Source organism: Vidua macroura, chromosome Z, assembly GCF_024509145.1.
Source record: "Vidua macroura isolate BioBank_ID:100142 chromosome Z, ASM2450914v1, whole genome shotgun sequence".
NCBI lineage: Eukaryota > Metazoa > Chordata > Aves > Passeriformes > Viduidae > Vidua > Vidua macroura.
In genome coordinates this window covers 58,815,286-58,839,459 of record NC_071611.1, presented here as the reverse complement: position 1 = coordinate 58,839,459, position 24,174 = coordinate 58,815,286, and the positions used below count along the sequence as shown (strand labels likewise).

General features: G+C 40.1%; 1 protein-coding gene across 1 annotated transcript in view; it reads left to right on the top strand.

The window, feature by feature from the left end:
- The window catches only part of TRPM3 (transient receptor potential cation channel subfamily M member 3), a 259,088-nt gene that overhangs the window by 212,716 nt on the left and 22,198 nt on the right, over window positions 1–24,174 (top strand). Inside the window, exons 18-21 of the mRNA XM_054004438.1 lie at window positions 3,184–3,324; window positions 9,332–9,460; window positions 11,637–11,888; window positions 17,023–17,197. Of these exons, the coding sequence (XP_053860413.1) occupies window positions 3,184–3,324; window positions 9,332–9,460; window positions 11,637–11,888; window positions 17,023–17,197 (697 nt within the window). The remainder of the gene's footprint in view (window positions 1–3,183; window positions 3,325–9,331; window positions 9,461–11,636; window positions 11,889–17,022; window positions 17,198–24,174) is intronic.

Sequence of the window (24,174 nt, the reverse complement as noted above, 5' to 3'; positions counted from 1 at the left end):
AGAGCCTGTATTCATTGCAGAAAGACTGAAATTCCTGTTACTTAATTATGAAACACATAAATATAGTATAGGATTGTTAACACATATTAATACAAAAATGTACAACCCAAAACTCTCCCCTGATAGTTCATTATCAGCAAACAGTCCTCAATCACATAAAACAAAGTCTGGCCCAACAATAACAACAAAAAGCAGTTTAATAAATCTCCACGTAAAAACTATGAAAACATCAACCCCTTCAGGCTAAAATGATGCAGTTGTACTGTACTTCACAATGAGGTTGAGCTGCTGTTGAGCTTACCTTGCATGACTCATGGTGAATCATGGACAAAATCATTTATTAGAGAAAGAGATGCCGCCCACACAGAGCAGTGTGTCGAGTTGTTCCCACCCTACTGCATCCCACTCCAAGGAAAACATTTGTTCACATTTGGCACTGCAATTATTCTGTTAACACAGTTGCATAGGTTATTTCTGAATATTTCTAATTGGGAAGCTTTTCAATTTGTTAATACTGAGGTATAATTAACAGTCGGGAACATCAGGTCAAACCTAATCCCCAGCCATCTCAGAGAAATTCCCCATCTGTAGTGCGGGGGAGGGAAGAAAGTAGTATTATATGATATAATTAATTCAAAAATAATTATAACAAGACAAAATTACAGCATCTATATGAAGGACAAAACAGTAGCAAACAGGAAACCATAATTCTTAAGCTAAAGCATAAATCCAGATATTGGAAGAGCATTATTGTATAAACATCCACAACTCACTAATTTCATTGAGAATTAAGTCTGTCTCACAATCTCTAAATTTGTAAAATTGTGAAGGATTTGAACTCTGTAAAATAATCCCTTTCACTAAAGCACGTCATTGCTCATTTGTTAAAGTAGGCAAGATTCATTTTCATTCTCCTGCAAAATTCCTGAGCATCAGGGGACAGCAGAGACAAAGCCTTGGGAAAAGCTAGAGAAAACTCTGTAGGTCCAGATGGTAGTTTTCCCTGAACAGTGTCAGTAAGTAGAGAGAAGCAAACAAATTGCTACCTTCTTGGGCTATAGTGTTCCCAAAGCATTCAGATCATATTCAGTTTTTTTTTCCTCGAAAAAAAACCCAATCAATGATATGGATCAAAGGATCACTTTGATTTTGTGGAGTTCAGGTAATGATATCTTCTGTGGAGGTTGTGTAACTTCTGCTACTGTGGTTATAATCAGTAAGTCTTATAACCATAAAATCCCTTCTCCTCTGCTTAATAGCCACTTTGTCTTCTTCCTTTTTTGTAAAAGACTTGATGGACTTTCAAGGTGTTTTATGGGCTCTGTGAGAGCCAACAGGAGGTGCATTTAAATTTTTTATAGGTAATGTTTTATCCATATTTATGGAAATTAAATTAACAATCTTCAGCCATAAAAGCTAAAGGAAATAGGTTAACTCTGTCAAAGCCGGCTTTAGTTTTTGAGACAGTCCCAGCAGGTTAGTTTCAGTGCAGTATACTTCTGTCCTGAATCTTTGTTGTGTTTTAATGAAAATGTGCATGGCAACATCTGTATGTTGTCAGATTCAAGAATATAAGGGTCCACAAGGAAAATAATAATACTAGAGGAAAAACTAATTGCATAAATGAAATTAAAGAGAAGGAGCCATATGGGACCAAGCACAGTCCTAATAATGTTACAAACATCTACACTGACTGAAAAAATTTATCATTACAAATTACTATTTCACAGGGAAAAGACCTATATGAATAGCTCCACATGAGGCTGGAAAAAGGAAGAAAAAGGTTAGATTTCGATTCTTACTTTTAACTATGTGAGAAGTGCATCACCAGTACCTGCAGGGCTCTAGAAACTGATCTGATAGCTCACCTGAAGCCAAATAGTTAAATATGTGCTATACATCCTGTTGAATTGGAGAGCGCCGATACAGAGACAAGAAGGACCTTTTTATAGAAACACCATATGTCTGGCACCTAATTGTTCCCTTAGTTTTCCACCATTTAAGTTGCAGATGAGGATAATGCTATCTTCATGGATGGTGAAAGTTTGCTTCCGTTAACACAAAAGCACAAGTATGCCTTCATTTACTTGTAGAAAGCCTTATAGAAGCATTGAAACAAATGCATCATTATGCAGTCCCTGCATACTTAGATTTGTCTCAATTCTTGCAAATATTTCCTATGCAGGGTGCTGCATTCCAGCAGTGTATCCACAAACTAAATAGTAAGAACTTGCAAAGGGCACAATGAGCTAAAATCCAGTCTTAGTCTACTGTTCACTAAATAATTGCTTCAGAATGAACATTCAATTGGTCACATTATGCTTCAAATACAAAGGAACTTCTTTTAAGCACTAACTTCAGTGATTGTAGTTTAGTCCTTCCATTTATCTGCAGCTGATAATGAAAATTAAGGGTAAGCAAACAAAATATTACCTTCTTTTGACTATTAGGTTTGCACTCATAGCTGAGGACTTCTTATGTATGTGTTTCTTGAGCTCAGTGTAGCTTCTCAGTGGGTCTGAATTGTAATGGTAACCATGAGATCAAGCCTAGAAAAGGAAATGCATGAGCAGTCTGAAACTTCACTATGGAAGAAGCTACTGTCATGTACATGAATATTTAAATTCAAGGCCTTTCTGCTATAGTGAGCTACTAGTAAGTCCTCTTACATCCATGTAAGCTTCACTGTGGGATCATGGCCTGGAACAGGTCCAGTGATTAAATTATAAAGTGCCACTGTCTTCTTTGCTTCTAGTTCAGTGACTATCAACTCTTTTTTTCCCTTGTTCTCCCTCAATCTCAGCTTTATGAATTTCCCTTTGTTTAAAATCAAAATTTACCTGTTTTCTGTCTGCATCTGTTTACTGTATAGAAGTACACTACATAAAGCTGTTGTCAGGTAAAAGTCTTTCTGTCCATACAGCAAAAAGGAAAAATATTCTCCACACTTATTTTTTGTCAGGAATTACCCTCTCAAGCTAAGGGTTGAGGCTAAAGCTATAGCTTTCCATTTTCAAAGTATCAAACAGAAGCCTTCCTGCAAAAAGATAATTTTAAAGCAAAGCATTTTATGCCTAGCTGTGGTTTTATCTAGAGATCAAGAACAGTTTCCTATTGATATTTCAAAAAATTGTGTAATTTTTCTTTCACAAGAAAGAAACATAAATATATCATTTCTTGTAGGCAATGCTCGGACGGGGGAATGGAGAGTCCTCAAGAAAGAAAGATGATGAGGAAGTTCAGAGCAGGCACAGAATGATCCCTATTGGAAGAAAGATTTACGAGTTCTACAATGCTCCTATCGTGAAGTTTTGGTTTTATACTGTAAGAAATCTTTCCTGTTATATTAATAATGTTTGTACAAATACCGAAATTGGACTACGGTCATCTTTTGTGTTTCATTGATGATACATTTATATGTATTGGAGGGCTTACACATAAATAGTTTAATAAAAATATTTGGTGGAAGCCTGCTAGCATTGCAAACCTTTCCATTAGTTTTAAAGATTACCATTTTGTTCAGGAAGTTGATGGCTAAAATTTGAATGATTGTGTATGTTTTTCTTTAAATAAAATGGTAAGGGACAGTTTGCTGTAGTGCTCCCAAGGAATTCCCTATAAGAAAATTCAAAATAGGATTGCTTCCAATAGTAAGCCCAGTGACAGGTTGGTCTGAGTCAGAATATGAATTATCTAATAATTGATGAAAAAAAGAGGTGGACCACTTCTTTCCTTGGAACATTTTTTTTTTCTGTTTTGACCACTCTGTGAAGTGCCTCTCAGAAAAAATGTCCATGTAAGTATCCACAAGATATCAAAGACATGATTGACAGCCAATGTACATTTTTCAGGGACAAATTAGGTAAAGTCAGTATATTCCCTGTGTTAGAAAGAAATGTATTCTATTCCAGAAAGAGTAGAAAAAAATGATGTCATGTATTTCAAATACGGTAAAACAGTACCAAAAACTTCACAGGGTTTTCTCACAGCTAAATTAATAAAGTTATATTAAAGTTACTATGTGGATAAAAAGCTTTTTGACTATTAGTCCTCCAGAATAGATATTAATTATTCATTTTCAAGCTGGAAGCAGGGATTAAAATTCTCTTCTGTATCAGGTGCTACCTGATATTTTTATTCAAAAATTTGATGATGGAGTAGAGACTGGTTATTATTTTAGTTATTATTAGTTATTTTGCAAATTACACTAGAAGGATAAGACTAAAAAGATCACAGAAAATAATCCTTTCAGTCTTCTTAGCTGGAATATTCCATCCCAGTTCAGCTTCTGCATCGTGTGACAAGTGTGGACTGGTTTGAAAGACCCCAGAAAAGAAGAATGTTTCAAGAAGTTTGTAAAGCTTAACTAAAGGGGAGAGATTAAGGAAGCGAGAACGTTTTCTCTGTTAAAAAAAAAGGTCTGCAGAAGGAATGTAACAGTTTTCTAATATGTGTAAGTACCTCAAAATCCTTGCTGAATAGGATGAAAAATAACACCCAGATACTTCTAGGTAAGTTAGGAAACAGTTTCTAACTGCTTCAAGAAGTACTGTCATGAACTGTGTGAGGACATGCTAGATTTTCCATTATTAGTGATTTCTAAACAATCTTATCAAGACATATGTGCATTATGATACACTGGAATTAATCCCGCCTCAGCCCAATAGAATTATCTAGATGGTTTCAGGTGGTTTTTCTCGGTCATATTTTCCATCATTCTGCTGAAAGCACAGCAAATCACAAAGAATGGATCCCTCTGCAAGTGACTTCTTATAAGAAAAATTGTCTTGCAGATGTTGGGAACAACTCACATCAATCGAGTCTTAACTGTGGTAGACGCTGTAGATTAGCAGAGTTTAACATCTTGGAGTAATTTACTGCTCAACTCAGAGGTCACTGAACATTAATCAAGCCCACAAGTCCAGAAACTACTCATCAGCAGCCTAGTCTCATTATCAATTGCAGTGTGTATTATGCACAAACAGAAAAGTCTTTACACTGCAAATGGAAAGAAGCATCCTGGCTTTCCCTGTTAGTTCAATTTTTAAATGGGAGAGAGAAATCAATATTGGATTTCCATTTAAGCTTGTTCCTACATTTTTATGTCCTGAGGCTGGTCTCAATCAAGGTCATTTATTAAAACTGGATCTTGGATACGCTGAACCTGGAGAGCAAGTTAAGGTGGATTCTGGCTGCCACGCTTGACCTGCTGTGTATATTAAGAACTCCTGAAGACTCAAAGCAAATTTTAGTCCTTCAGAGAAGGACTAAAATTGCACAGCCTATCACATTTTGTAAATACACAGGCACAAATATTATTCATGGATTTCAAAAGAAATTGTTCAAATTTTACATTCCACAGTCCAAAATGCATGTAAAAGGTCCTGTGGCTATTGTATACCACTTAAAACAATGTGAATATTCTGCAATTACCTATCTTTATTACTATATAGCTGTATTCACCTTCATTCTTCAAATACACAAGACTGAGTTAAATGAGATATTTAAGTAAATATCTCATTTAACTAGTGTCTGCTCAGCAGACACTAGACAAATTTTCTGAAAAAAATCCCAAAACAAACCAAACAAACCAAAACCAAACAAACAAACAAAAAAAAAAAAACCAACAGAAACAAACCAACAAACAACTCCCCACCAACTTTAGCCTTTCTCTCTAGACAACTACTCTGTCAAACTACTACAAAGTAAACTACTCTGTTCTGTTTTCCGGCTGTTGCATTGGAAACCATGATGCAAATGTTTCATCCCACTGATTGCTTGAACAGAAGAGGTTGATCTTCTCCTACTGTTGACTACTCCCACTGTCCTAATATCAAAAAAACTCTTACACCAGTGTTAAAGCAGTAAAACAAAAAGTAGACAGTAACTTTATTGGAAGCTTCCAAATATCCTGGTGGTGATGTGCTCACATGGCATTGGATTTCTACAATTTTTATAAGTTTAACAAATTAGCATAACTAACAAATATTGTCCAGTTAGAAGAGTAGTTGGTTAGGTTACTTTCTCTGGGTACTGCCCCACTGGAGTCAGTCTAGGCCTTCTTTGCCCCATTTCATATGGTGTCTCCTCAGATTCTCATTGGAAAACAGAAGCCTGCTCCTGAAGAAGAAGTCAGACTTCTTTTTCTTAAGAATAAGGCTAAACAGTATTTCAGGAATGTGTTAGAAGATTAACTTACTGCTCTAAAATCTAAGAGAAAGGGTAGCAAAAATACTAGGAACTATGTAACTATTCATAGTAGTCTAAAAAGCTACAAATATATGAAAAATACATAAAAAGCAAAATCATTAGGCATCACTACTACTAGCATTGACTAAGACACTAGCGGGAAGTAAGAGATCACGTTTCTAACTCTTCTGAAGAGGAAAGCTGCAGAGGAATTGAACTCTGAGTAAAAGTCACTTTCTAAACATCAAAAGAGCTTTGCCATAAATTTTGAATTTTGAGACCACTTCAATTTATGATCATTTAATTATTGCAATCAATCAGAAAAGAGGAGGGTGGTCTCCTTCTTGAAACATTAACCTATTGGTACAATTTCCAGGTGTGTCCTCTACCACAATGCATATTCCAGTATTTTCTATGGAATGGGACTGCATCCATAAAAGGGCCGGGTGCAATCCACTCTTGAAACTTCTTGGTAGGCACTTCTTTCCTGGTTTCTTCAGCCCTCAACAGTTACAATGGCAGCTCCTAGCTCGTTGTCAAGCTAGGCAAAAGCAAGAAAAAACAGGGTTCAGCTACTTCTGTAGTAGCACTTTTAAAGAATCTTGAGTACCAGCACAAACAGCTACACTGAATTTTGACCACAATGTTGGATCAGTGTCACCTCCTAGAAGGTGAAAGCAAGTTAGAAGTGTGGGGAGTGAGAAGGGGACTGTCATTCACCCTGTCACTGAAGGGCTAATTTCTTGGGTCAAAGTTAAAACATTTTGCAATTTTGACTAAGTTTGAATTGACATAAAGAAATCTGCCAAAACGAAACCAAAAAAAGCCAGCATTTCAAAAGAAAACCAGAAAGAAGCAAAAACTCCTAGTTACAGTTAGATTGTTGCAGTTTCTGTCACTTTTGTAACTTCAGTGTCCTCATTCTTTTGCCATAGTGACTGCAAGTGCTCACCAAAGGCTGCTGAAGCAGATCAAAGTAGATTTCCTGATAATTAGTAATCAATAAGGTCCAAGAGGAGTGTTAAGTAACAGTTGCAGGGACTGCTGGGCTCCAGGACGGTTTGGATGGGTGGTGATGAAGGATCTCTGAAGCCAGGTCTTTAGAACATATGGTTTATTAGAAGGGGTGAAGGGCCCTGCTTGGAGTTGCCAGCCGCAACTCGTGGCAGGCCCAGGGAGAGCGGGGGGAGAGAGGGAGAGAGAGAGAGAGAGAGAGGGAGAGAGAGAGAGAGAGAGAGAGAGACAGAGTCCCAGGTGAGCATCCCAAGAGGAAGGTCCAAGAGAGCGTCCGGTCCCTTGGCCACACCTTATCAGGGGGCTTCAAGACTTGGGCCAATGGGGTTACAGATACCTGATACTTTAGGGGAGGGTTACAGATGCGGGATGAACCATACATTGGGGGGTGAGACAGAACATTCCATTTGACCTTTGGATCTATCAGAAGGGGGGATTGCTTTCAGCTTGGCTGTATTATTGTTTTCGAGATGCTCAGTAATTAAGGTTTGGTATTTCAAATCTTGTTCTCATCTCAATACCTATATTTTCTGACTCTTTTGCCAGGCCATCATATTTATAGGGCTTTGCTATTTCATCTTCCCCAACAAACAGTATCATCTGGCTTTTTGCTCTATATTAGAAGGTTCTATTTCCACTAGGGAGGTGTGTATCCTGTGTTCTGCCTGCCCAGACAGAGGTTCTCCTGACTCCAGTGTCACCCTACATGGTGGTCTACATCAACACTGCTCTCCATTTCCTTTAAGAGTGGTAAGGGAAGAGCAGCCTCCAGACCTGCGCATTGCAATCCATCATCCCTCACAAACTGAAAGACAAATGAGATCATTTCCTCCTCTGTTTTATGCAGACAAGAAGTAGTGCTTCAACTGTATGGTTCCTCTATTCTGATAGTTATGGCCAATCGAACAAATTCTCTTGAGTGTCCTTTTGTTCCAGCAACTGGAACAGAAGCCAGAATCCTGTGGCTTTTACAAAGAGTAGAAGTGACGTTCTCTAACAAATACAATAGAGCTATAAACTCTATTCTGTGGTGTGCAATACATTGAAATAATCCTACCCAAAAGTCTCAAAGCTCTCTGGCTGTTTCAGCTTGCATGTGAGCCCATGTACGCAATAGTGAGTAACAAACAGTTGAGAGATAAAAACTGAATTCAAATATAGATGTATGTATTGCAGTTTTCTGTCACAATGACTAGATGTTCATGCACAAACTGAGTCATCTTTTCTCTAACTTATATTTAGCCTTAAGATGCATTTTCTTAAAGGGCTACTGTTAGAAAGGAAAAGTAGACAGGTGGTTGGACTCTTGCTTCCGCGAACCAGAGTGGAATCCTTGCTACAGCCCATGCTCCAGAATGACACTCAGGTTTCTCTGAACTTTATGAGCTTGATAAATCAATTTGCCTGACGTGTCTTTTTTTGACACACTGTTTAATTACATTCAGCATGCAGAAATACAAAGAAAAAGAAACTAAAAACTTTCGTCTGGATCAAAAATTAGTCTGGAAGGTGAATGTATTAGGAAGGAAAAGAAAAACATTCCCACTTAAAAATTTGCAAAAAATAAAAGGCAAATGAATGCATGGCTATGCCCAGCTCCTTGCTGCAGCAGTGTGAATAGGAGTAGCAGTGTTTTGGGGGGGAAGCATTCTATAGGTTAGGTCAGTACTACACTGGGTAAGAAGACCTCTAATATTGCCTAAAATCTGGATTCAGAATGCCAGACTCAGCCCAGATCACATGAATAGGGGGAAAAAACACAAAGAAGGGGTGTTAGAGAGCTAAAGGCTCTTAGAAGCAGATGAGGGAGAAATCTTCACATATTTTACTTAATTGGGTAGTTGACACAGTGGTATTAGGATTGCCATCTCTGCGGGATGGTCCAAGGGAACTGCATCAAGAAAGTCTTTTTGAGGAGATATAGCTGGACATACATGCATGTATTTTGCAGATTCCATACAGTATGTGACTTAATGTGAGCTTTCTCAGACAACCCAGGACAATCTTATTATTCTTTTGTCTGTGAAATCCTGGTTACAGTAGAATCAGGAATATCAACCCATATCCAAGAGACTAGCTCAGTTGTATAGATAGTGACAATTGATACTAACTTATTTTTTCTTTACAGCTGGCATACATAGGCTACTTGATGCTGTTCAACTACATTGTGTTGGTGAAGATGGATCGCTGGCCATCTATTCAGGAGTGGATTGTCATCTCATACATTTTTACTCTAGGAATAGAGAAGATGAGAGAGGTAAAGTCTCCCCAATGAAGAAATAATAAAAAAGGAATAGGCATGGATTTTGAGGGATTTTTTCATTTTATTTTTTTTAATTATTTTTCTCAGGGTACATTTTTATGAATGAGCTTATCATAAAATTATCTCTTTTTTTCAGAAAGGCAGATGGATTGTTAAAAAAAAAAGCAGGAAAAAAATCTAGCTCCTTTAATTTTAAAATTAAAGTAGTTTCTTCTTCTTCTTCTTCTTCTTCTTCTTCTTCTTCTTCTTCTTCTTCTTCTTCTTCTTCTTCTTCTTCTTCTCTCTCTCTCCTTTCTTTCTTTCTTTCTTTCTTTCTTTCTTTCTTTCTTTCTTTCTTTCTTTCTTTCTTTCTTTCTTTCTTTCTTTCTTTCTTTCTTTCTTTCTTTCTTTCTTTCTCTCTCTCTCTCTCTCTCTCTCTCTATTTCCTTCTCTCCCTGTTTCTCTCTCTCGTTCTCTCTTTCATTCTTCTTCTCCCACAAAATTTCTGTGTTCAAATTTCAGTGTGATGCTCATTTAATAATACATTCACAAGTATCAGGTGATCTCTGATAAGTCTTAAAGGTCAGCTAAATTCCTTAAAATATGACTCTTGAAAATTTGTGTTATGCTTGATATGTCAACCAATAGTGTGTGTCTCCCTAAGGATGCAAAAGCAGACACACAGAGCAGAGACAGAGTATTTAAAGTAGCATTCAGTCTATAAAGTGAGTGAAGTGGCTCTGTTAACCCTGCCCCTGACACCTAATGCTGTCCTCTTTCACTTAGTCAAAGGTACATTTATTCCACAGTGACACCAGAGGCCCAATTAAGTGAATGCGAGTGCCATTGACCTGAGCTGAAATAGCACATTTGTACCCCTGGGCTAATCTGTTACCAGTTATGTTTGTACATTCCGTAGCCAGTGCTTTGGAGGACTAGACTGAAAAATGGGCTTACAACACTTGGGTTTCAAAGTGATTTTACCATACACTGTATGGTAAATTCTACGTTATAAATAAAAAGAACAGAGGAAAAGACACTACTTGAGTGGCCCACGAGTACACGTCATTAAGCAGAAGAGAGAGGAAAGCAGTGGCAGTAGCCACACAAGGACTCTGCAATGCTGATGGAGCCAAGGCACTGCTGGCTCAGCAGGTGGGAGGCTGCACTCAGGAGTTGTGTGAGCTGGTTTTTCTCTAATCATTCACCCCAAACTGATGTTTTCACAAAAGTTTACCAAGAACATTTGTCACAATTTATTTCTAAGCAGATGTTGGAATTGTTCACAGATGAGCCTAAAATTCATTCAAAAAACAAATTATAAGAATGACATTCATCTTCTTTGAGGAGCTGTATGAGTTTGCACAAATGTTCTTGGGTTAAATATAGAAAATTAAAACCAACAGCTTGTTAACTGGTAGTTTAAACAAGCTGTTAATTGGTAGCTTAACAGGTAACAGCTTGTTAACTGGTAGCTTAACCAACAGCTTAACCAAGCTGTTAACTGGTAACAGCTTGTTAACTTGTTAAAAGGTAGGGCATTCATGGAAATCACTTGAATAATAGTTTTAAGAGTAGTTTGGGAAAACAATCAAGTTACACAAATGATCTTGCAAGGAGAATGACAATAAATTCATAAGGTAATATTATTTCTTTTTGTGATATTTATTCTTGGCTGTAGAACTTAATTTCCAAAAACAGGCCCAAGTAGTATCTAGTATCTCTCTGTATTAAATTTCTGATGCAGAGCTTTATGGTTATTAATTATTTCTTGGTCATTTGATACACATTTTAATGTAACTTCCTGTAAATCTATAGTTTTTTAAATGTGAATTTTCTGATTAAAAAAATCTTTCTGCATTTTACCCTCTGTTCCAAGACCTTAAGTACAGTTAATACATTTGAAAAACAGAAATATATACACATATTTCTACTCATTTGGTGAGGATTTTAGACTGAGTCCTTTGTCCACTTTGTCCTTTAAAGTATCTTGCACATAGATACAAGTTAAGAATGGTTGAAGATTTCAGGGGAAAAAATAACAGAGAGTACCTGAGATATTTGGATGGTAAGCATCTATCACCTTTGCTTTTGGCCTGTGTGGCATGTATCTATCTGCTTACTACAGATTTCTTCACCTTTATATTAAAACAGCTCAGCTTCTCTCCTCTGGATTTCCTCTCTCCTTCAGATCCTCATGTCAGAGCCTGGGAAACTGCTGCAAAAAGTCAAAGTTTGGCTCCAGGAGTATTGGAATGTTACCGACCTCATAGCTATTCTCCTGTTCTCTGTTGGAATGATTCTCCGTCTGCAAGACCTGCCTCTCCGGAGCGATGGACGTGTCATCTACTGCGTCAACATCATCTACTGGTACATCCGGCTGCTGGACATCTTTGGTGTGAACAAGTACCTGGGGCCCTACGTCATGATGATTGGGAAAATGGTAAGAGCAGTTGGTGAACCTCTTCTGTTTGGCAGCGTGTTCTTGGCTCAGTGTCCTTAGCCAATGGCATTGCTGCAGGTCTACCTGTATGTTTTTTATAATAGTGTTTTCATGTAGGCTAGAAATCAAATTTTCTAAAATTTTCTAAAAAAATTTGAATCAAAACCTCCAGAATTGAGGATTAGATTTTTCCTGTTCTGTTAGATGATGTATCATTTTTCTTTCTCTGACATTACTCTTCAACAGCAGAGCCACCCTACACCCCCCTGTGCCTTATTTGCAGAAAGTGCAAAGGAGATTTGCTGATTATAAAGGAAGGTGGTTTGTTAAGGTAAAGAAAACATTGTTCAGTGTGTAGTACCTTGAGACTCTCAATGTGTTGTAATAGTCATGGTGTGTTCAAAACTATAATGGTTACAGTTAAGACTGACCCTTCTACAGTTTGATCCACATCCACATGCTCTTCCATCATTGAAGTTTAGGTGTGTCCTTGTGACATGAGAAATCTATTTGCATAAATGCAGACTCTGTGCCCTGGCCACATCAATTGTACACACCATAGCAATTAACAGCTTGTGTATTAGTAAATGTATGCACAAAGAATCAAGAGGCATTTGCTTCCACATGCTTGACTTTTGACTTTTCAATTTTTAATTTTCATATTTCAATTGAAGTCTTGCAATTAAGCAGCATTTTGCTCGTTTCAGTTAAAGAAAATGGCTAGATTTACAGATGCACATATCCCTGATATTTGGATACCTGCACATGTAGCTGATACACATGTTTATGTTTCACATACAGTATACAGCTTTTCTTGTGTAAATCATGTCTGTTTCATGCATTTTGATATTTAAGATTTGGGATTTTCTAAGTAGATTAAAGCCCCTTGAAGCTCACTTTAAGTAAAAAGAGTAAACTGAATATTAACTCCTCTAGATGAAATACTGCTGTCTGTTTGGTATGTGACAATAATCAGCAAGTCCAACCAGGCTGTCTGTTGTATTTATCTTACAATGGTCCTTAAAGAAAAGCTTCATCCATCCTCACCATCATAAGAAAAGGGGACATGTATGAGTGCATGGACTACAATATCTCCTTGATATTACATAAGTCACAACAGGCTCAGTGAGCAGATATAAAACTGAAATGCAAAATATACATCCAGTTACATGCCCTGCCCAACAGGGAACCATTGTCTTATCCCCTCAATTTACCAGCTTTCTACTGCAAGCCCCCAGTGCTGGGTTTGACAAAGAAAGAAGAGCTTAGTGGAAAAAAAGCCAGGGAGGGAGATTGAGGGAAAACATGAAAGTGATAGTTGAGTTGTTACGTCTTGGAAAATGGATTTTGAAGTATCCTTCCTTCAAGAAAGCCTACAAGAGGTTGACATGAGGTTTTGCAGAGCTCCAGAGTAAAAATACTCAACAGTTCTTGTTGGAGGTTATTGTAAAAAGACAGCAGACCAGAGAAAGGAATACCAATCAAAGACAAAACACTGCCTTAGCAGGTTTCTTTCCTGTCACATTTGGACTCTCTTTCTGCCAGTGGATCTGGTGGTCACTGGAGCTTACACAATACACAGTGTATAAAACTTCTGAAAAAACAGCTACACTTCTACTCTGCTTTATTTTTTGCAGCTACATGCACTTAAAGTTTCAGAACAGTGGGGCTGACAAAGGCAGCGTGAGTAACAGTTCAATAATAGAGGGGCCATGTGTAACAAACTTCTAGTAGTCAGTGTCACAGGTGGCTGATAGGAGCCCAACTCCACCAGCAGTATAAAGAGTGGTTCATTTTTCTTCTAGGTCACACAGAAAGGAAGTGATTGAAATTAATAGCATTTTCATTCCTTTGTAACTTTCACATGTGTACAACAAATCAAACCTCACTCCACTTTCTGTGGAAAACAAATGCAGGAAGATCTCTAGCCTCTGTGCGCTCAGTATCTACATTAGAGGGTGTTAAATTTAGCAGCCAAATTGTTCTGAAGCTCTGAGCAGCTGTTAAAGGAGGTGTATTCTGTATTTTGTGCCTTCCTCTTGCTTGGTTTTCATCTTTTGTCTAATTTTCCTTGCATTTTCAGCCACTCTGACACATCCCCTTTGCCCACACATGCAATACACAACCGGTTTGAGTTATACAGATCAGCCTCTCACATCTATTTTCTGACTAGTTTACCCTCTTGTGTAAGTCATGTTCAACTCATGCACTCCCTAGGAGCTGCACCTACTGACTCCAGGCTGCTTTCTTGTGTATTTTTGTTTAAATTGTGTGTTTCTCTACCTCCTTGCATTCTGTCTTCCAAATGGTGTTGAAAGTTCAGTTCAGCACTATGAAGGACATCAAGTCGGTTATATACATTTCTACAGAGTAAGCACATCACAACTACTGAGGTCCTCAACAGACCATATTTAATGTCTGAGACCTTTTCTTGAGCTTATATTGTAAGTTTTAGACTCAGAAGGAAAAGGATGGCTTTTTTTTACTTTTCCAGTGTTGAGGAGCTTTCTCTTCACCTGCCTCTACACTGCAGTCAACGAAATATGTGTAGTAAGTTTTACCTCTGGCCACTCTGAACAAACATGCAAGGGAAATTAAGCAAGAAGCAGGAATGGGCTTGAGTGGTTTAAAAGCAATAGGTTAAAGCAAAGATGAAGATACAAGGAGAAAACTGAATTGCCAAGCTTATTATTACGTACTGATTTCAGTAACAGAATATGCTTCTGCTTTTCTGATTTCTGCACAGTGATAGATGTAATTTCCTTTAGGAAATTTCAGGAATGAAATGAAATGAAATGAAATGAAATGAAATGAAATGACTGTGGAATGTCAAGAGAGTCAGAGGTATATCAGTTCCTTTAATGTGTGGAAATATCTGCTTTTTTTTTAGCATTTCTGCAAATACGGAATTTTAAATACAGCCAACTTCTTTATGAAATTGTACCCCAAAAAATTGTGTTTTAACACTTTTTTAAACAGGTAACTGATGAGTTCTTTAGAATGATTGAAATAGCCATTGCCTTGCTAAAACAGCAATTGTAATTTGACATCGCAGGCCAAAGGACCTGATACAATGCTATTTAAAGTCAGTGGAAATTTGTCCATATATTTCATTATATTTCAGACAAGTTACTGAGAGTTTAGAAGATACCCAGCTGAAGGAGGAGAAAACTAATGTGCATCTTGATTAGACAACAACACTAAAAATTTTATTTCTTGCAACATAAGGTCACACCCATGTCACTCCTGATCAAAAACACTTGAAACATTTAAGACATTGTCTTAAATTGCCTCAAAATACTGATTTTGTTTATTTGTTTGCATGACATTTTTAAATAGTTATTACATTACATCATATCAAGTTATATATTGCCATCTGAAACAAAGTTTGATCAGACAAGAAAGAAAGAATCAGGTTTCATCTCTAGGTTTGTTCTCTAAAAGTAGTGAGAGCTAAATATCATTATTCAACTTTCCCATTTCATGATGCTTTCTGAAGTACAATGATGTGGAATTTTTCTTCATAAAGGAATTTTTTTTTTTGAGAGAGATTAATGCCCTGAGTTAAATAGGAATGTTGATGGTTGACTTCACTGGGTTTTAATTATTTAAAGCATTTCTTTTCCTCTCTCATGTCCCCAAGGTTTTTTTCTTTTTTTCCTGCTTTTTTTATGAACCTCAAGACTTTTGTTTTTCCCTGCTTTTTTTTTCACTGTCCTTGGTTCCTTCTTTCCATCTTCCTGATTCTCTCTCATCTGACCCCTACACTGCTGGTACCTTTCTCCTAGAGCCTCTCTCTCAAAACACGAGCATATCTTTTTCTCTTTGCTACCCTGTAACCCTCTTTTCTCTGGTATACTTTCCCAGTGTTGCTTTGGCCTCAGGTTGCTTTAAAATTGAAGAACCCCTGCAGCAGTACCAGATCCATGTGCTGCAAGCAGGTACCTCTTTCAGCAGCTCCTGTCATGAGCAGCCCTGCCCTTGGGCTGCAGCAGGTGCTCTGTGAAGCCAGAAGGCCACCAGCTGAGGTGCAGGTTGGTCTCATGCCTCTCTTGAAAGGAGGGCTGAATTCAGCTGAGCCAGAAAATGTAGAGACTGGAGGGAATAAAACTCATAAGGTTTAGAGGATTCGTAACTTGAGTTTTGGCTAGAAATAAAAGTTATGTCCAGAACTGTGAAAAATAGCTCAGTTGAAACAATTCTAAAGACCTGACAAGTCTGTAAGTTTTAAAGAGATCTTACCAGGGACTTTACAGGGCCCCCATTTTTTTTCACATTCACTTGGGTAGTCTCTGCTGTACCTGCCTGATGCCCATTGAGGGGCATTTTCTAGAACAGTGCTTCTTCTAATCTTCAGATCTTTTCAGCATCTTGTAGGATTGCTGTCCCACGTTTTTCAGGAACATTTTGAATGGGTGGGTACTGTTTGCAAGCACTAGTTAATCTTGGGCATATGCGAATGAGGCCCTCAACAGTGGAGAAGAACAGAGTTCACTGTCTGTTATCTGATTGGGTTTTTTTTAATACGGCATTTGTCAGACTCCCCCACCAAGTGGATTTTTAGCCCAGCCAGTATCACAGCTTTCCTTTCTTACTGGTTACCACCATGGTGTCCCTTATGTTGCAGTAACAGGCTGTTCTGCCACCCGTTCCTCCGTATGTTAGCTGCAGCTCCCTTTGTTCCAAGATAATGACTACCAGTGAATAAAATTATCCATGTCAGTCCTTTTGCTTAGGTGCAGTTGCCACTTGGTGCCTATAAACATCATCTCATGACCCTTGCCCAGACCAGGCTGCTGATTCCAGTGAACCCATATATTCTTGTTGAGGCAACTGGTGTGACCAGATGGTACTTTGTATTTTCAAGCCTAATAATAAGATTTGAATTGTTCTTGGAAGTGACACTGGTTAAAACCAAGTACACAATAATACCACTTCACTTCTTTGAAAAAAAAAAAAATATGTGTAAATAAGAACAGCTTTCCAAAATTTGTTTCTGAAAATTCTGTTTCTAAGATTCACAGACTTTTTCTTTTTTTGCAGCTCATAATAATAGGAATGTGGACAAATAAATTCCTCTAATTCTTGTCCTTTCTCTCTCTTTTTCTCTCCTTTTTCCTGTCATTACATTCAGATGATAGACATGATGTACTTTGTCATCATCATGTTGGTGGTTCTGATGAGCTTTGGTGTGGCAAGACAGGCAATTCTCTTCCCCAATGAGGAGCCTTCATGGAAGCTGGCGAAAAACATTTTTTACATGCCTTACTGGATGATCTATGGGGAAGTTTTTGCAGACCAGATAGACCGTAAGCAAGTTTATGATTCTCATACTCTAAAGTCAGGTATCCAGCTTTGATCAGATTATGTCCTATTAGATCGTGTGTGTTTGCTCAATAAATGGCTCTGGATAGAGGAACTTCTTCAACACAGAGAATGGTCACAAAAGTATTTTTTCAGCTAGTTTTGGGCTGTCAGTTTCAGAACATGCTTCTGGCATCACTTTGCAATCATTTAACTGGAAATCTGTAATGCTGAATTATCATACATGTAGAGAAGGTCATAAATGTGTCCTTTTTACCAGCTTGGTAGCAAAAATCCCCTTCCAGGTATCCCACATGAATTTGGTGGTATACCTGGGACACCAAAGGCTGCTTATTTTTTTTTCATCCCTTGGTTTATTTTTAGACATAAATACTTTTTATCTAACTTCATATCGATCATCATGTCTAATAATTAGGGGTTAGACCTTTCAGTTCCTGTATTTCATGGGGATCTAATCCGATGAGTTTTCTTTTCTCTGTTACCTTTTCAGTGCCACATTTAAACTAAACCCTGTGATGCAATTCTTTAGGTCTAATAATTATATCCATTTTTAGAATATTGCTGCATTTATTTTTAGAAGGCAAGACTGTGCTCACACCAATGCAAACAGGAAAAGAGCCAGTATTAAATATATTATATCCTCAGGATTCATCAGATAGATGATCAGGAAAATGCTGGGTTTGTGTTTAGATTAAATCTTGTGGTCCCACTCATTGCATTACCACCAAATGAGAGAGCTGGTCATGAGAAATGATGCAGTAAATGACCAAACTAAGAATCACAAACAAATGTCATCTTTTTGCAACTACTGTCATGTAACAGATGTTCATCATTCCTGCTTAACTACGTGTAAGTGTTGGCAGCATTTGGAAGTCAGTACCTTTTCCAGTGGCAGATAGCTTCCATTAAAGTTCTGTTAAGGATATTTCATTTTATTCTATGTACCATCTTAGGAAAGGACAGTATTTTCAAAATTTATTTGCTGTTTGTTCAGTATTGACAAAGTTTGAATGAAAAAAATTATTTTTCCTGAGTTGATTAAAAGTAGTAATTGTATCTATAACACAAATAATGCCCCCAGTTGAATATAGTTTCAGTATACGTATCCCATGGCAGATATTTCAGCAGTTTCATGTAAACCTCCTCTTCCTGGGTGTCCTAGTTTAGGGCAAATTTGGGAGAAAACCTCCAGGAGGAGCCCCCAGAAAGCAAACCCCCCATGGCCCCTGCCCCACCTGGTTCGGGAAGAATTTCCTCAGAGAGAAGTGGGAAAAAACTCTTTATTTAACAAGCAAAACACTCCCCAATACAAAAAAAAAAAAAAAAAAAAAAAAAAAAAAAAAAAAAAAAAAAAAAAAAACACACCAACATCAGATGACAAAACTCTTTCACCGCTCTGAAGAGATGACAAATTCAGAAAGTCTCTCCTGGGAGTTGTCACCCAGCTATTGGTCTCCGGCACTGGGGATGGCTGCTGCAGGTCACAAAATGCAGGCTCTTCATGTTGGTGTTTCCCAGGTCCCAGTCCGGAGCAGGTTCGAATGGTATGCAGGAAAGGGAAAGGAAAAAAAACAGTCCAGGTTAAAAATTGGACTGCCTAGCTAAACTAACTAATAAGCAAAAGCAAAAGCAAAGTGAAAGCAAGCAAGCCAGCAAGCAAACCTAGCCTCTCCTAGACACAGACCATGGTGGGGGAGGTGAGCCAGCTGATAACAAGACAAAACAAACCTTCACTTTTCAGAGTCAGTCCTGAAGGCACAGAACATAATATCAGGCATAAACAGAACACACGACTGGGGATAAAAGCACCATAACATCACCCTAGGACATTCCAACCTTTATCTCCAAATTGTCAGCATACTGCCAAACATGTAAAAACTTCATCAAGTAAAAACTTCCATCTTTTACTTACTCAGACACATTTCTTTCTATCTCATTTGCTCAAACCTTCAACACTTACACGTTTCCTTCTGTCTCATGTCTGCGTGGTTTAATGTACAAACAATGGCAGTAACATCCAGCAAACAGTGATATTTGCATATGAGTCTCACCCCACAATCAGATCTCCCTGAGGTATACATCGTGTTGTTCCATCTTTCTGCATTATCCACCATGTACAACCTGGTCCCTGAGCAAAGACAATCCCACGAATCGGTTTGTCTGTACTCGAGGCAGAATTGATCCACACTGTCCTCCCTAACAAACCTCTGATATGTGCCACTGGGACTTTATCTCCGTCTACTATATTCAGGGACTCAGACTGGGCAGGACCTGCTTGGTTGGTGGAACCTCGGGTGTTAACTAACCAGGTGGCCTTTGCCAAATGCTGCTCCCAGTTTTTGAAAGATCCCCACCCAATGCTTTCAAGGTGGTTTTTAACAGTCCATTGTACCTCTCCACTTTGCCTGCAGCTGGTGCATGGTAGGGGATATGGTACACCCACTCAATGCCATGTTCCCTAGCCCAGGTGTTGATAAGGCTGTTCTTGAAATGAGTCCCATTGTCTGCCTCAATCCTCTCAGGAGTACTATGCCTCCGAAGGACCTGCTTTTCAAGGCCCAGGATGGTGTTACAGGCTGTAGCATGAGGCACAGGGTAGGTTTCCAACCATCCTGTGGTGGCTTCCACCATTGTGAGCACATAGCGCTTGCCTTGGCGTGTTTGGGGCAGCGTGATGTAGTCAATCTGCCAGGCCTCCCCATACCTGTACTTGGACTACCGCCCTCCATACCATAGGGGCTTCACCCACTGGGCCTGTTTGATGGCAGCACACATCTCACGGTCATGGATAATCTGAGAAATACTGTCCATGGTTAGATCCACCCCTCGGTCTTGTGCCCACTTGTAGGTGGCATCTCTGCCCTGATGGCCTGAGGCATCATGGGCCCATTGTGCTAGGAACAACTCCCCCTTGTGTTGCCAATCTAAGTCTATCTTTGACACCCCTATCTTTGCAGCCTGATCTACCTGCTGATTGTTTTGCTGTTCTTCATTAGCTCTACTCTTGGGGACATGGGCATCTACATGGCGAACCTTCACAGGTAGTTTCTCTACCCGGGTAGCAATGTCTTTCCATTCTTCAGCAGCCCAAATTGGTTTTCCTCTACACTGCCAGTTAGCCTCTTTCCATCTCTCCAGCCATCCCCACAGAGCATTGGCTACCATCCATGAATCAGTGTAGAGGTAGAGCTTTGGCCACTTCTCCCTTTCAGCAATGTCCAGGGCCAGCTGAACGGCTTTGAGTTCAGCAAATTGACTTGATCCGCCTTCTCCTTCAGTGGCCTCTGCAACCCATCGTGTGGGGCTCCATACAGCTGCTTTCCACTTCCGATTCATTCCTACGACACGACAGGAACCGTCAGTGAAAAGAGCATAGCGTGTTTCCTCTGCTGGCAATTGGTTGTAGGGTGGAGCTTCTTCAGCCCGTGTCACTGGTTCTTGTTCTTCATCTGTGACACCAAAACTTTCACCTTCGGGCCAATTTGTAATTACTTCCAAAATCCCAGGGCAATTCAGTTTACCAATACGGGCATGCTGCGTGATGAGAGCAATCCATTTGCTCCATGGAGAGAACCTTTCCTCTGAACATCCACCCCAGCACTGGTAGTCGGGGTGCCAGGAGGAGTTGTGATTCTGTACCAATGACCTCTGAGGCGGCTTGGACTCCTTCATAGGCGGCCAAGATTTCCTTCTCTGTTGGGATGTAGTTGGCTTCAGATCCTCTGTAGCTCCGACTCCAAAATCCTAGCGGTCAGCCTCTAGTCTCATCAGGCACCTTCTGCCAAAGGCTCCAGGACAGACCACAACTCCCAGCTGCAGAGTAGAGCATGTTTTTCACATCTGGTCCTGTCCTGGGCTAGGCCAAGGGCTACTGCATGAGCAATTTCCTGCTTAATCTGGGCAAAAGCTTGTTGCTGCTCAGGGCCCCAATGGAAATCATTCTTCTTGCGGGTGACCAGGTAAAGAGGGCTCATGATCTGACTGTACTCAGGAATTTGCATTCTCCAAAAGCCTATGGCGCTTAAGAAAGCTTGTGTTTCCTTCTTGTTGGTTGGTGGGGACATAGCTGTGATCTTATTGATGACATCCGTAGGAATCTGACACCATCCATCTTGCCACTTCACTCCCAAGAACTGGATCTCTCAATCAGGTTCCTTAACTTTACTCTTCTTGACGGCAAAACCAGCTTCCAGGAGGATTCGGATGATTTTCTCTTCTTTCTCAAACACTTCTGCTGCTGTGTTCCCCCACACAATAATATCATCAATATACTGTAGATGTTCTTGAGCCTCTCCCTTTTCTAGTGCAGCCTGGATCAGTCCATGGCAGATGGTGGGGCTGTGCTTCCACCCCTGGGGCAGTCGGTTCCAGGTATACTGCACTCCCCTCCACATAAAGGCAAACTGAGGCCTGCATTCTGCGGCCAGAGGAGTGGAGAAAAACACATTAGCAATGTCAATAGTGGCATACCACTGTGCTGCCTTGGACTCCAGCTCGTACTGGAGTTCCAGCATGTCCGGCACAGCAGCGCTCAATGGTGGAGTCACTTCGTTCAATGCACAGTAGTCCACTGTCAATCTCCATTCTCCTTCAGATTTACGCACAGGCCAGATGGGGCTGTTGAAGGGTGAGTGGGTTTTGCTGACCATCCCTTGGCTCTCCAGCTCTCGAATCATCTTATAGATGGGAACCACAACATCTCGAGTTGTTCTGTACTGTCAGTGATGCACTGTTGAAGTGGCAATTGGTACCTTTTGCTCTTCTCCCTTCAGAAGTCCTATTGTAGTTGCATTCTCGGACAATCCAGGCAAGGTGTTCAATTGCTGGATGCCCTCTGTCACTGTAGCTGCTATCCCAAATGCCCACTTGAGTCCTTTTGGGTCTTTAAAATACCCCCTTTGGAGGTAATCTATGCCCAAAATGCATGGGGTTCCTGGGCCAGTCACAATAAGGTGTTTTTTCCACTCATTTCCAGTCAGGCTCACCTCAGCTTCCACCAAGGTAAATTCCTGTGATCCCCCTGTCACGCCAGCAATGGAGACAGATTCTGCCCCCACATGTCTTGATGGGACTAATGTGCATTGTGCACCAGTATCGACCAAAGCCTTATATTCTTGTGGTTCAGATGTGCCAGGCCAACAAATCCACACAGTCCAGAAAACACAGTTTCCCTCGCTTCTACCTGCCTAGAGGCAGGGCTCCTCTAAGCCTGGTTATCCTTCTTTCCTTGGGCATATGTCTTAGAGGTTCCTTCAAGGGGATCAGACATATCATCATCATCATACCTGGCAGCTTGGCTACAGGCAACTGGAGCTGTTTTCCTTTTGGTGGAACTTCCTCTCTGAGTCTTGCCTTCCTTCAATTCACACACCCATTGTGCCAGAGCAGCAGTAGATTTTCCATCCCATCTCCTCATTTTTCTCCACAATCACGCAAGAAGAACCACAGCTCAGCTCATGGGGTGTACCTTCTCTCCCCATCTGGGGAACATCTGTGTTGGATACCAGGGCCTCTAATTTGTACTGCCGAGATTTGGAGAAGGTCCTCTTTAATCTCCTCCCTGAGTTTCTTGTGATTCTCCTCTATCTTGTCTTCTAATTTCTGCAGACGTGTTTCCACTGCTGTGATTCTGCCATGTGTTGGGCCATGTACAGCATCTGCATATGCTCGGAGCTTCTTTGCCATATCGAGCACAGTCTCATCCCTCTCATCCCGCTTCATTATTGCTAAAGCAGAAGCGTATTCTTGTGGCCCAAGTTGTACAAGTTTTTTGCCACATCACAGATGTACATGGTACCATGTCTGGATTCCTAGTTGTTGTAATCTGAGAAGATAATCTCTGCCACTGCCATTTCTCTCAGGCATTGGATCCCTTGTCCTATAGTCTTCCACTGGGTCTGCTGCATATAAAGATCATCTGCACACAGGTGTCTTTGTGCTACACTTTCCAGGAGCTGTGCTCAGAGGCTGTGAGGGTTAACCCCCCTCATCATTCCTTGGTCGATGACAGGATCATGTGACAGGGATCCCAAATGCCTCGCTTCAGTGCCATGCAGAAGCATGTAGCCTTGCCTGCAGCATCCCAAAGACGGACCAACCAACTAATTATAGACTCATCAGGTCATCGAGTGTATCCTATCTCAGGCCACGGAGGTCCTTTAGGGAAAAGGACTCAATATTGGCCTCTGATCTTGTGCCAGTTGCTTTGACTCCTGATTTTATGTCAGGAGGCATTGAGGGTCCTTCTCCTGCATCATAATCATCATCGTCATCCACTGGTCGATCGGTCTTGTCTGTGCACTTTCCACTTCTCGTGCTAGTAGCAACAGCCATTGGTTGAGGCTTGCAGTCTGGTTTAGCTGCTGGCTTCGAACCTGGGCTGTTGGCTGCAGCCTGAGTGACTGGGATTGCTGCTGGTTTATCTCCCTGCCCCCCTTCCTCTGTCTGCTGCCCTACAGTATATAGCAGAGTGCGATAAGCATATGCCAGGGCCCAGCTCACTGCAATGGTCTTTTTCTCCCTAGGGTTATCATGGCACTTCTCTTTCAGGTACTTTGCCACCTCAGCTGGGTTCTGAATTTGTTGACATGGAAAGTCCCAGACTATAGGGTCAGAAAATTCCTTTAAGATTTGGCCCATATCCTCCCATTTCCCACACCACTCAGGATTTCTCACACCTGGGTCTACTCCTGGGTCAGGGGTCTCATCAGCCCTTCTAGAAATCTCAGCCCTCATCCTAGAGAAGCTGAAGACTGTATAGAGAAAGCTTACCAAATTAAATACCAGAAAGATGGTCTCTTTAACATTCAGGGGAAACTGAACATTCTCCAATAGGGATGTAACAGATTCAGAGAAGAAGGAAAGCAAAGGCTGAAAAGTCTCACCTCCTGCTTCTCCTCTAACAAACTGGGTGCACAACCATAATCATGAACCATACATCCCTGGAACAGACTCCAGCACC